Raw genomic sequence first — 12695 nt, forward strand, 5'->3', positions numbered from 1 at the left:
GACAGCAGTCTCTTCACCGTTAACTACTGTGGTTTTGCTTTTTTTTAAACACATAACAAATACGAATATTTCAAAAGTAAAAAAAAAAAAAAGAAAGGAAGGACGGTGCAAAACACGGTTAGAGAAACTTGTGGCTGCCTTCCCAGCCACGGTGCACAGGCAAGAAAAACCTCAAGTTTGAAAGAAACCACCACATGATTTACTGGATTTCCTCTTTGAGAAGAGGCAGGATACTTCAGGATGAGATATAGTGCCCCGTTATCACAGCCAGAAATACATTTTGCACTCGAGAGAGAAGCTGAGAGCAGAACGGAAACGACTGGAGCCGCCCAAGCTTCTCCCCATCTGCAGGCGCCCAGGTTCCCCTGCCTGCACCCCCCAGAGGCACGTCTGCGGGTGAAGCTGGGACCCCGTGGCTGCATGTGCTTGGCCCAAAGTGTGCGTCGGTCAGTACTAAACCAACGCTCCCGGAGACCTGTCTAACGACACTCGATCGCCGCCTGCACCTCCCAGAGAGGGCCCCTTATCCCTGGGCAACAATTCACGTGGGCGAGCGGCTCTGCAGTTACTTCTGGCACGGCTGGAGGCAGAATCCAGCCACCGACAGGCTGCCTTTTGATGGAGGTGCTCCCCAGAAAGCAGATCCTGTTATCTAACGCCACATGGGGAACAGAGCGACATGTAAAAAGAAAAAGAAACCAATGGAATATTCCCCTGTGAACATGCACGCTTTATGCATCAGGTTATCGGTTTATTTTTTTCAAGTGGAGCAAATGGAAGAGGCCACCGGGACAGAGGCAGGGTGCAGGCGGGCAGCCGGGGCTCGCACTGCACGGCCACCGGCACGAGTGGCTGGGGAAGAGCAGCCGAGTGCTCTGCCCAGAAAGGGACTGCCCTCCCTCTGTACTCCTCAACTTCTTCTAAAGCAGCTCCTTCTCATCGGAAATCCGCTTTTATTCTCACACAGAGTGTTTTTCACACCCAGTGCTGGTCATCTCCGGCACTTCTTTCCTCCAAGGTCCTCCTCGCTCCTGCCTTGTCCCACCGGCCCCGGGCTGGCTTTCTGTACAAACAGGCTTCTCGACAACTTGTTGATCCAGCGCTCTAATTTCTGGATGACTCTCTCATCTACCATAAACAGCCACGCACAATTTGGCAGGCATTTCTACCATCAATGTTTATGATAATAACTACACGTGCTTGAAAGCAGTAGGAAATTTTCAATATAACTATCATTAAGACAAAATGCTTTAAATCAAAGCCATTACCCACTACCAAGACTCAAAGCTCACAAGATTAGGCTGTTTTTCTATCTTTATGAAAAATTCATATAACATGCTGCAAACATCATCTTCCAGCTCGAAGGAGTAAATGATATAATAGCATTGAACGCTGCTGACAGGGATGGAAGCGGGCAGGGGGCGGAGGGCACAGGGCAGGGAGGTGCCGTTTGGCAGGAGCCCGGCAGGGTGAGCCGATGGAGAGCAGGTACCCCAGTCCCGCTGGCAGCAGCAAGCAGACAGTATTTATCTGCACACACTGCTGCCGGTCCCTCTGCCCACGATGGGTTCAGCAGAGCTGCAAAGGAGGGTCCCAAGCAGCCCAGCTCGGACAGGGAACTACACCACAGTCTGGAGGCATTTAATTTGTGTCACTTGGGATTTACCACTGGATTTTAAGAGAAGATTTTCACGGAAGGAATATCACCTGTTACCCAAGCATTCAAGCCTGCTGTACTGCCTTTGGAACAACCCAAGCACAAACGCTGCAGAGGACATTACAGTAAACCCATGGTGACTGGTGCAGCGAAGATCGCGCCCTTCCTTGGGGATCCCATGTGTCCTGAAGCATGAGCACTAATGGCCACGTCATAGCGTGCATGACTAACAGACCAGCAGTCACAGTGTGATGCTGATACTTTAAATAACCAGCCACAGTATGGACTGCGGGAAAACTTCAGCACTGCATGCAAATCTTACATCATTAGTGCTTAGAGCCTTATAAATATCATTAGCTGGCACTGCACCCGTGTTACAGATAGCTTGGCCAAAGCTAATTCTTTGTGCATTCATGGCTGAAGTTAATGGGAGCTTGTACCTTGCTTTTCAGAGATGCTAACAACCAAGATGTGATTTACCCGAGACTGGATGTACAAATTAATGCCAGTCTGAAATGAGCCGTCGGTGCTCCTGGTTCTCGGTTGCCTATTCAGGCTGCAAGAGCACACAGGCACAGCACTGAGAATTAAATGCTCACATTCAGGCTCTTTTTTTCTATACCAATCACCGCATACAGCTCCAGCTAGAGGCACAAACATGTTCGTTTGTGGTCAGGCTGAACTATCAGAAGCATCACTTTCTTGTATCTGCGCTTTTACATACAGTGTTGTTTTATGTCTGAGACAGCACACGGCACACCTCAAATTCAGATCAATGCTCAAACTCAAAAATGTCTCAGAAATAATGAGCTGGAAACACACAGATATTCTGGAGAGTAACAACGTACAAACAGCTCCCAACTAGCTGAAACAGAAAGTGGGAGACAAACCAGAAAAACAAACAACCCCAGCATTACAATTAGAGGTGCCATTTAGTACATCTCTCGCGGGGACCTGCAAGGCGCAGCACTTCAATCCGGCTCTTCCCAAGTAGACTTGAAAAGCAAACACCTCTCTGCAAGAAGCCTGTGGCAGACAGAGCTCCTCTGCAAGTATTAAGAGTCGTAGATATTTTGCTTATGACAGCCGGTTCAGTCCTGACTCTGGAAAATCAAACTGCGAGCTTTGTGCCTTCCCTGTCACCCCTGACACGGCTTTTAATGGGGAACAGCCAGGCAGCCCCGGGTTAGTGGCAGCAGTTGTCCCTCCCCTGCAGCTATATTGGCCCTGCAGGGGAAAAAAATAAATAAAAACAACTGTCGGGCTCATCAGTAAAATAAGTGGTGATGAGGCCAAGAGACACTGAGAGCAGCTATCTGCCGTAACAAGGTACTATTTGCACATTACTTTCTATCTGCAGTCACACTTTAAAAGGTTGTTCTGTATCTACAGCCCCTTCGGAAACGGCTTCACACATCAAAATATCGCAGGGATAACGACAGAAAGCAGCGGGTGGTGAGCAGGTTCCTGGCTCAGCAATTACTGCTGGAAGTGAGCAGAGCACGGGAAGGGAGCACTGCCCAGCTCCGTCCTCGCTGCCGCCGGCAGCCAGCCCCTGCGTGGGGCTGCTGACAATTATTCACACCCCTCAGACCCGCACCCCGCAGCAGCCTGAGCTGTTAGGAACCGAGCTGGACACGTCGGTGTGATAATGGCAATTGGGATCTTGTGGCAACTGTTCCTGACGTGGCCCCAGCACCCTCCCTCTGCGGTACAGCACGGGGACTTCTGCTCCGGCACCAGCGCGGATGCTGAGCAGGTGGCACGGACACAAAAAGCAACTGCTAAGCTACCTTAGATGAGCAGAGAGCAAGAGCTGGGTGGTTTCCACAAGCTTGGGCAAGCTAAAAATTCAACTGCTGCAGGTGTTTTAAAAACCCACACTGTCCCTCTCGTGCATGCTGCAGGCATGTGAGCAGCACCTGCTTCTGCTAAATACTGCAGTTAACGCATCCGAAGCATCAGCCACGTCTGGAAGCTGTTGGTGTGTACCAATTTGCAGAAGAAAAGACACAAAATTCAACGTATTCAAGCCCAGCTTTTCTAAGTCCTGCAGTTATATATCAGGACAAATAAATGCACTTTCCAGCTTGGCTGTAATTTTTTGCAAACGATCAATATTTATTGCCTAATCACATTTTCCATATTGCAAGTTAGCGGTGTCACTCTCGCACCGGGCCGAGTGCTACACGGAGGCCACACAAAGCTTCGCTTGTAGAAGCTGCAATCAGGGAGCCAGCTCTTGTCACAGTCTTACAAAAGGATTTCCTCTCGAGCAGCTCATCTTTAATCATTATAAAAGCACAGAAGTTTAAATCCATTTTTGATGTAAGCGCTAATAGCTTTGTGTCCTTGAAGTTCAAAGTGGTCTTCGTGCATGTCGCTAATTAGCCGAGCAAGCAGCCATTCAGCTCCCTCTCATGTTTCTAATTAGATCCTTAACAACAAACAAATGTCGACCTTACAAAGGCTGTGCTACGTTTCCCTCCATTAGTTAAACAGTTTGGGAGGGATGCGGTTCCCATTCGTTTCAACCCGCTCCCCAGCACAGCACTCCAGGGTTTCAGCCGGGGGCACTCGGGTGCCTCTCCTGTCCGTTGGAGAGGTTCCACCTTACCGATGGCGTTTTCCAGGGGTGCCGAGCACCCCGGGGCTGTGGGGAGGGGGGTGACCACCTCACGGCCCCCCCCATGCCCACAGGGCCGGCCACGGCCCGGCTCTGAGCTGCTCTGCTGTCCCTCCCTGCCGACAAGGCATGCTCACCGGCTGCATTGAGACAAGCAAATAAAACAGAGAGGTAAATAAACTCTGTCCCATTAGTCATCTTCCTAACAGGTCTCCCCGTCAATTTAACTGGTTTTACAGTTAATTTAAAATCTGGTGTGCTTTAATGTTTACATACTTCGCATCAAATGCTTGGGACTGTTTTCTTCCACTCTTTTTTGGCACTCGATGTTTGTAACGTTCTGCACCGGAGCCATTTCAGCAGCACCACACTCGCACTTTCATGTGCTCAGGTTTTTCGAGCAAGCTCTTTGCTCAAGCCCTGGCTCTGCAGTGGAGCAGCTCCTGCCCCCAGGCATCCCGCAGCCGGTGCTGCTCACCAGAGAGGGCACCGGCAGTGGCACAGCCCTGCGCCCTCCCTCGGGCAACGCCGGGCTAGGGGGGGTAAATAAATAGATTTCTGCATCAGGGAACTGCTGCCATTGCGTTTCTCTTGCACACAACTCGGAGGGCTGCGGCTGCTCGCTGTTTCGCAGGATCTGACCCCAATGTTGTACCTGCTGTCTGTGTCTGCACATTAACTTTAACACTTATTACCATGCATCCAACTGGCAAATAAGGGCTAAAGCTCGTGATGCTGTGCTAACGCAGACCTCCCTCTAATAATTTTTCTATTTAAAATGAAGGAAGAGCTGAGCCAGGCGACGCCGGCGCTTTCACCTCGTGCTGGGTAACACGAAAGCTGTTGCTACTTTTACCATGGGCAACCACATCTGCATTAATTGTTTACCACAGCCCGGACAGGTCTTTTATTAATATTAATGAGTAACAGGGAACAAAAGGCCCCTTTATTTTTAGCCTACTCTAATTGCGTAGTAATTACTCATCTACAAAACAAATGAGCCGAACTCCATTGCCATAGCAACAGAAACTCCGGCCTCCCACTGTACCACATTAACTGGCTATCACTCCTGTTAATTTTAAATTGAAGCCTTTTGTACAATAACAGACAATACAGGAGGAAAATGAAAACAAAAACGGGTCTTTGTTTCACTGCATATTTTAAGTCACCGTAGCAGGAGGGCATTGCCCAAGGGCACCTTCCCGCTGCTGATGGACGCCCATGGGCTGGATGGATGCTTGGGAGCACAGGGGGGTTATCCAGGTAACAGAAGAGAAATCCAGCCCGCAAACCCCTGGCGCTTTCTGGGCAATGATCCTCTCCTGCAGGAGAGTCTGCACCGCGTGCCTGCACAGAGAGGGGCTGGGCACTGTGAGCAGACCTGCCTGGCCAGACGGGCGCCGAGGCCACGTCCGAGCAAGGCGGAGCGAGGGGTCCCCCATGGCAGGCACGGCCGTAAATAACACCCCCCAAAGGAAAACCTGAGCTCATCGATGAGGAAACACCGAGAGAAGATGCTGCCCACCACGCGGTGTCTGGGGGTGAGCTGGTGGCACCAGCTCCGCTGTCGGCAGCTAGTACCCCAACCCCTTGGCAGGGGAGGGTTTGGGCACAGATGCCCGAGAGTCCTCATGGCACAAAGCTCTGTGCTCTTGCTTTAACTAGCAGGAATTACCCTTAAAAAGACCCAGCTGTGTGGATTTATTATTTTTAAATAGCTCAAGTTTATATACCTGCAGACCAATTTTGCATTATCTGGCAATTACTAATCCACCACGCTCCTCAAGCTAATCCAGAGCCAGATGCGTGCTAACATCTGCTGCAAGGAAAAACTCCACTGCTTCTTTTTCAGTTTTCTATTTCAGAAAGGAGAGAAAAAAACCCAAACTGTAATTATGTATTTACTTTTAAAGCATTTGGGGAGACAATCAGCATGAAAATACTCACAATAGTATGTCAGTAAAATGTGCGCTGTGTCCCATTTAGTAGTTGTTCCACTAATGGGTAACAGCCTGCGACTGCTGCCAGACAGACAAGTTACCCCTCAGCTCAGCGAGTACTTCACACGTTTAGTGATCAAAATGCATGAGACGTGCTCATGTGCTCAAGTATCTCATTGCACTGGAGAGCTCACGCAGAAGGCCCCATTTCAAACTTTACAATGACTCGTCTGCACCTTGCGTGGAACAAAGTCTAATTACGACGGCCAAGAGCTCCGTCCCTCTGCTTCCGCTGGGGAAAGGAAACCAAACACAGATAATTGGCTCTTGCAGGGCTTTGCGGGGCTGGAGCGCGGCTGCCCGGCAAGGGTGGCGTGGTCCTGTGCACCGGCGAGACAGTCCCCGCACCGGCGACTCGAGCCAGTCCCTGCACGGGCGATCAGCCTGCCCGCAGCACGAGGCAGCGTCTGCGCCATCACTGCTTGCCGTGTCAAGAGCGGCAGCCGGGACGCTGGGATGAGCTCTGCGAGGAGTGTTTTCCCATTGAAAATAATTCTCCTGATTGAAAAGACTATTAAAAGTTAGCCGCTAAATTCCTTAAAGATTAACTTCCGCTGTACTTAAGCCTGCACTTCAGAGGTGGTCACAATTGCACTGGAGATGATTTATCAAGTGCACAAGATTTTCTATTACAAAATTATTGATAAAGCTGATGTATTTTAACCACAATAGACTTCAGCCAGGAGACCTGTAAAACGACTGCCGCTGTGGCCAAGGCCTAACAGCAGCAGCACCAAATTGTTTTAGATCTACTGAATTTTCTACACGGCACCGTAGGAAGCTCAGTCCCTCGCGGATCAAAAAAATAAAAGAGTGGCATCCTACAGTAAAAGAAGACAAACGGTTTTCGCATGTAGCCTGTGCTCTGGAAAGGACCTGCGTGATTCCCACCCTGGACCAGCACAGCACTTCTGAACCGAAACAGAAATGACTCCCCTTTCATTATTGGTTTTTAATTTGGGGTAGTAGTCAGAAAAGTAACTGTAGTGCTCACAAAAGAGTAAGAGGATGTCGCCAGTAACGAGGCCAAAACCACCCACAGAAACGCAGAGTGGCCTCCTCTAGAGCCGCGCTGCGCTAACTAGAGGTGAACGGCGTATTCACCACTCAGGCAGGTGCCCAGTGCAGAGCCCGGCTGCTGTTAGTTCTGTTTAACACGCGACATTTGTCTCTGTCCACCCCTCACCGAAGCCCCACACGGTGCGGGGTCCCTCCGTCTCACCCTCCCTGCCGGGCCACCTGCAATGCTCTCCCAGCGCAGACTGCCTCCGCTATGAAGATAAGCAAAAGATAAAATCTGATGCAGCCATTAATTTTCCAATGCATCAGCCGCCAGCCTCTGTCACATAATTACCGACGGTTCCAGTGGAGTGAGAAATTTCAGCCTGCTTGCTGCTCCCAAGTGGTCCACTTGTTAGGTTCTGGCTTTTGAGATTACATAGCTCAGATTAAACTTTATGTACTTTTATATAGTGGAATAAAAGAAGGAGAGCAGTTCCATCAGAGCTGCTGTGCCACAAGGGAGTCCTCCCAACGGGCCGTATAAATCCAAAATTGGTTCATCGCTGGATCTTGGAAACGCTCCTCCTTATGACATTTCTGCGAGCCGGTGGCGGCTTCTCTCCCTCCGCGCACACAGACCAACCGTTGTCCCACTTTTTATGGCCGCAATTTGCTAACACTATGGGTGCCTAATGACAAGATTAAATTTTTAGAGCACCTTCTTTAAGTGTAAGACAAGGCTTCCTAAACCCCATGCAATTTGTTGCTCTGCTGACTTTTAGATACGCTCCTCACTTCATCATATGCCTGGTGCATTAAACAGTGGGTCCCCCCGTCTCCCTGGCAGATTGAGATCTAAGGGGGAAATTATTCTCCCCCTTGATGCACAAGTGTTTCAGCTCCCTGGTAGCAATAAGGAAAGTAATAGGGCTGGCTCAGATTGCCTTGCACAGGCTTGCATTGCGTCAGCCCCATCCAAGCACTTGTTTGGTTGATTTACTTTATGTTCTATTAGAAGTAAGGAGCGGATACAAATCCTTAATTACATTTTGAAAGCCCATTCTGGGTATTTTATTTACTTTGAAAGCACTTGCTGGAATAAGTGCAGTAAAGGCTGCCTTGGCTGTCCCCGGCGGAGCAGGAAGATGCTCCAACTCAGCACATCTGGTTTGCGGGGACGGCCGGGGGCGCAGGGAGGAGGGAAGGTGTGACCATGCCATACAGCATCTTTTCTACTCCCAGCAGGATGTTTTCTGACAAGCAACAAACTAAACAAACAAACAAAGGCCTAATTCGGGATCTCAATTACCGTCTGTTAAATTTACCGACTGCAGCTTCATCTGTGAAAGAATTTTAAAAGTTTAGCACCGAAACCCGGGCACAAGAAGCAAAGACACTTGCTGGCTCAATGGCAAAGATGATGAACTTGCCACGAACTCCTCATGCTGATATTTACGAAATGTTAAATCTTCATTTAAAAATGTTCCCTTAAGCTGGGTGACATGGCAATGAGTACGACCCACCACTAGCTCAGAGTCTCTGTTGCATAACAAGATTTAAGGTTTATGACCTAAAAACAATTGCTTTGTGTCTCAGGACAGTCTGCGGGAAGCTGCTTCACACACATGGTATTATTTAGATACCCAAATGGAGTGATTTGTGTTTGGCACATCTGGTCTACGACTGCCAACAAATGATTCTATGGGCTAATATGGACGAGTAACAGGCTGATGAAGAAACCATGATTGTAAAATGATTTTAAAAATATCTTATGTTCTTTTTAATACAAAATAAAAATAAGAGAATATAGTTATAGTCAGCGTTTTAATTCCTAGGGGGTTAATTTGAAAAAAAAAAAAGGCAAATTTACTATCAACATAACAGCATGTGCGGGTTCTTGTACAGAGGGTGTAGGTTGGCTACAGCCGGCTTCAATTTAAAACTTCCAGATAATGGGATTTAACAAATACGGTACTATGGATCCAAGCCGTTAGCAGCTCTCTGCTGTATTGATAGCCCTACGCTTTCAATCAGACCAAGGCTATGCTTTTAACTGCCACGCTAGTTCACGTTGATGATATACCTATAATATCAACTCAACAATGCATGTTCTACAACTACATCTACTGCTACCAGTACGACTACTACAGTGCATGCATTTAGTTCAGTCCCACAGATACATACACTCTAAGAACAGGCAAGGGGAGATGTGAAATGTTTTACGGGACGACAGGTGTTTTGTTTTTTAAGTAAGGGAAATTAATAAAAACATCAAAAGAAAGAAAGTGTACAAAAAAATAGAGACATTTCTCAAGAGTTGATATGAGTCGTTTCTTGAACCGTTTCGTCCGAACAAGCAAAAAACATGCAACCAGCTGCTACTAACAAGAAGCTGGACACTGAGAGAGGATTAATAGGTGTGGACAAACCTTCCCGCTGAGAGCGCTCAGAAGAGTGTTTGAGAGGAGGTGTGCACGTCCGAGTGTAAGAGAGGCCGGAAAGTATGCCTCAGAGACACCCTCTCTCACAGCAGCCCCAACCAAGCAAGAGAGAAAACAACAAAACATAACTGCTCACACTCACCATCAAGGTCAGTAGCTCACGTTACGAGATTTGTTATAGCTGGCAAGTATAAAGTACAGTAAGGGGTTGTCAGGGCGCAGGGCTCAAAGGCAGCACTGGCAAGCCGGGACTGGCGCCCAAAATCTGGATGTGCTGGGGGTCGGGGTGGGGGAGGAGCAGCTCCTGGCGCCGCGGCACCGCGCTGTCCCACCATGCTGCGTGCCGCCGGCCATCTCGGCGGGCAAAAGGTGCCCGTGGGAGCCTGCACCGCTCACCTGGGACAGGCGTGCACGGCTCCTCCCGGTGCCGAGCAGCGGGCGTCGGGCAGGATTACTGATGGCCGTATCGGTTTTGCCTCCAGTCCTCAGGGAGGAATAGTTGGTGGCAACAGGTTGGGAACTGGAAAAATCTGACTTGTCAATGAACCAAAGAGGAAGGAAAGAAAACCCTCTCCTGCCAAATTTTCCTTGTCTCGCTCTCCTGCCAAATGAATCCCTCCCATGTCAAATGCAAGATAAAAATGTCCCCCCCCCCCCATGATTGTATTTTAAAAAAAGCATTTACACGACAAAAATGTTTTACACGTAAAATATGTCAGGTGAATTCAAAAGAAACGTGACATTGATAGTGAAGTTGTCTAGGAGGAGTCTGCAGCATTCAGACTTTTAAGTTTGCTCATTTTCCATGGCTCAGGTCCCAATTCATTAAAAAAAAATACAAGAATGGACGAGGTTGTCAAAACCAGCTGAGGGATTCGGCAGCACAGTCCCACCCGGCGTGAACGGATGTGGCCAAACCCCCCCGTCTGCTTGAGGGACCTCAGCTATCGCCTCATCACTGGGATGTCGATTGGGCACGTGATTTGTAAAGAGAAGCATTGCTGCATTCACCCTGCCGGCACGTGGCCGGCTAAGCTAGACGTGAATTTATGAGTGGCACTGAGCACGAGCAGGGGGAAACGTCCCTTTCTGCTGGTTGTAGGAGATACCCGCTGTGACAGATAAAAGAACTTGTTTATCTAGCAAGGTAAACTGCTGACTGCATCCTCACATGCCGCAACAGAAAAAGAAGGGGCGAGGGCAGGGAAGACCAGGCAGCGCAGAACCGGGGCCGGGTGCTGCCCCCATGCAGGTAACTGCCCCCGCGTGGGCTCCTTTCGCTGTTAAGCAAACACGCGGGTTTCCTAAGAGGAGGAACATCACCCTGGGGAGAAACCGAGGTGGTCGGTGCCCAAGCACTGCAGCCCGGGGGGTTGGAGCGAAAGGGCTGCAGCTTCCTTGGAAGACCAAGATGAACGCCCGGAGGCGGACGCTTTCTGCGGGTGCTCAGCCCCACCGGAGGGCACCGGCGCCCCGGGCCGAGCTCCGGTGCTGCAGAGCCACCGAGCTGCCAGTGACGCCCGGACGGTGGGGAAGAGCCGGCAGGACGGGGCCGGAGAGCAGAGGAGGTCAATTTGGAGTGAGCTGGTGGGGCCGGAGCGCTGCAGAAGGGGCGGCAGTGATGGGCCCGTCCCCGGCAGCCTCTGGGCAAAGCACTCCCCAGCGAGCGGAGGGGCAGTGGGACAGGCCTGCCCAGGCATTTTCCGGCTCTTTTCCATTTACTGGCAGAAAGGGGCCAGTAGGGGCCAACTGTGCTGCGCTCTGTGCTTTTGGATTAGGCACACGTGAAGGAGGGCTGTGCAAATTTGCAAAGGGAAAAGAAAAACCCAACCGAAAAGAAGAAAAAAAAAAAAAACCCAGCCATTTTTCTTGTAATGAATCGGGCCCATACACTGTAGCGCAAGATCGATCGTACTCTACTGCTCCTGAATACAATTCACTACCATTGCTGGATGGAAGTGGCGAACCCAGGATGTCCCTTCCGAAAACCGTCTTTGGATGGAAATGACTCTACGTAAAACACCACTGTTCCCAGAGCACATTTTGCTGCAAATGCGAGTGGCCGTTGGGCCGGGCCGGTGACAAACCCATCTTCCTCCTTGAGATCTCGGGGCTGGGGCGGGGGGGGGGCTCTTTTGATTCAGTTTTGGGGTTTTGCCAGTTTTGTGCACGCAGGCAATTTTGAGGCTTGAAAGTCATTTCCAAACACCATACTGCTCTTTAAACTTGCCAGAAAGGGTGTTGTTAATTTAGGGTTAGATTTAGTTTCGTATTGCAAGTTCAAATAAAAAACAAAAACGAAAAAACAAAACAAAACAGAAAACCCAACAAAAGAAAAACCAAAAAACACTCAAATTAAAGACAAATGATTTTCAGGCACAGAATTGATCAATGCTCAGTTCAGTTGTAATGGGCACCAAAAGCACTCCAATTAAAAAAAATAATAATAATCAGGGAAGCAACGTTAATCCAGCCAAACCCTCTGTGCCTTGCTAAGGGGCAACTCACCAGGTCTGTTTGCACGTAAAACAAAACCTGAAGGGCAAAACATGAGGAAGAGGCAGAAACAATGAAGTCTGTTTTCCTGAAATCATATGCAAAACCAATCTCTTTTTTTTTTTTTTTCTTTTTTTTTTTTTTCCTCTTTGAGTTTGTTTTCCCCCCTCCATGAAGGGGCAGTAGGAAAAGCCGGGAGATGAGAAATCCCCACAACCAGTCTGGCAAGTCACCCCTTAGGCGCTCTCTACATGCCACAAGATGAAACTGGTACAGATAATCCTTTGTAGCCTGCAAGCAGTGCCAGTTTGCATGGAACGGAGTTCTCCTGGTGTCTTTCTTTGGCCTCCATGGCATCAGGCTCGCACTCGAGACACACCTGGGCCTGCGCCCTCCTCGTAACCCCTCACGCAGCGGTTTAGTCGGGTCTTTTCGGGAAGCGCCCGGTTAACCCACCGGGGCTGCCAGAAAAG

At 49.4% G+C, this 12695-nt stretch overlaps 1 protein-coding gene across 1 annotated transcript in view; it reads right to left on the reverse strand.

The window, feature by feature from the left end:
* MSI2 (musashi RNA binding protein 2) overlaps window positions 1-12695 on the reverse strand; it is a gene marked incomplete at both ends in the record, with an annotated part of 263463 nt that overhangs the window by 5776 nt on the left and 244992 nt on the right. Inside the window, one exon of the mRNA XM_009278253.2 lies at window positions 12235-12261. Within this exon, the coding sequence (XP_009276528.2) occupies window positions 12235-12261 (27 nt within the window). The remainder of the gene's footprint in view (window positions 1-12234; window positions 12262-12695) is intronic.

Source organism: Aptenodytes forsteri, unplaced genomic scaffold (assembly GCF_000699145.1).
Source record: "Aptenodytes forsteri isolate BGI_AS27 unplaced genomic scaffold, ASM69914v1 Scaffold66, whole genome shotgun sequence".
Taxonomy (NCBI): domain Eukaryota; kingdom Metazoa; phylum Chordata; class Aves; order Sphenisciformes; family Spheniscidae; genus Aptenodytes; species Aptenodytes forsteri.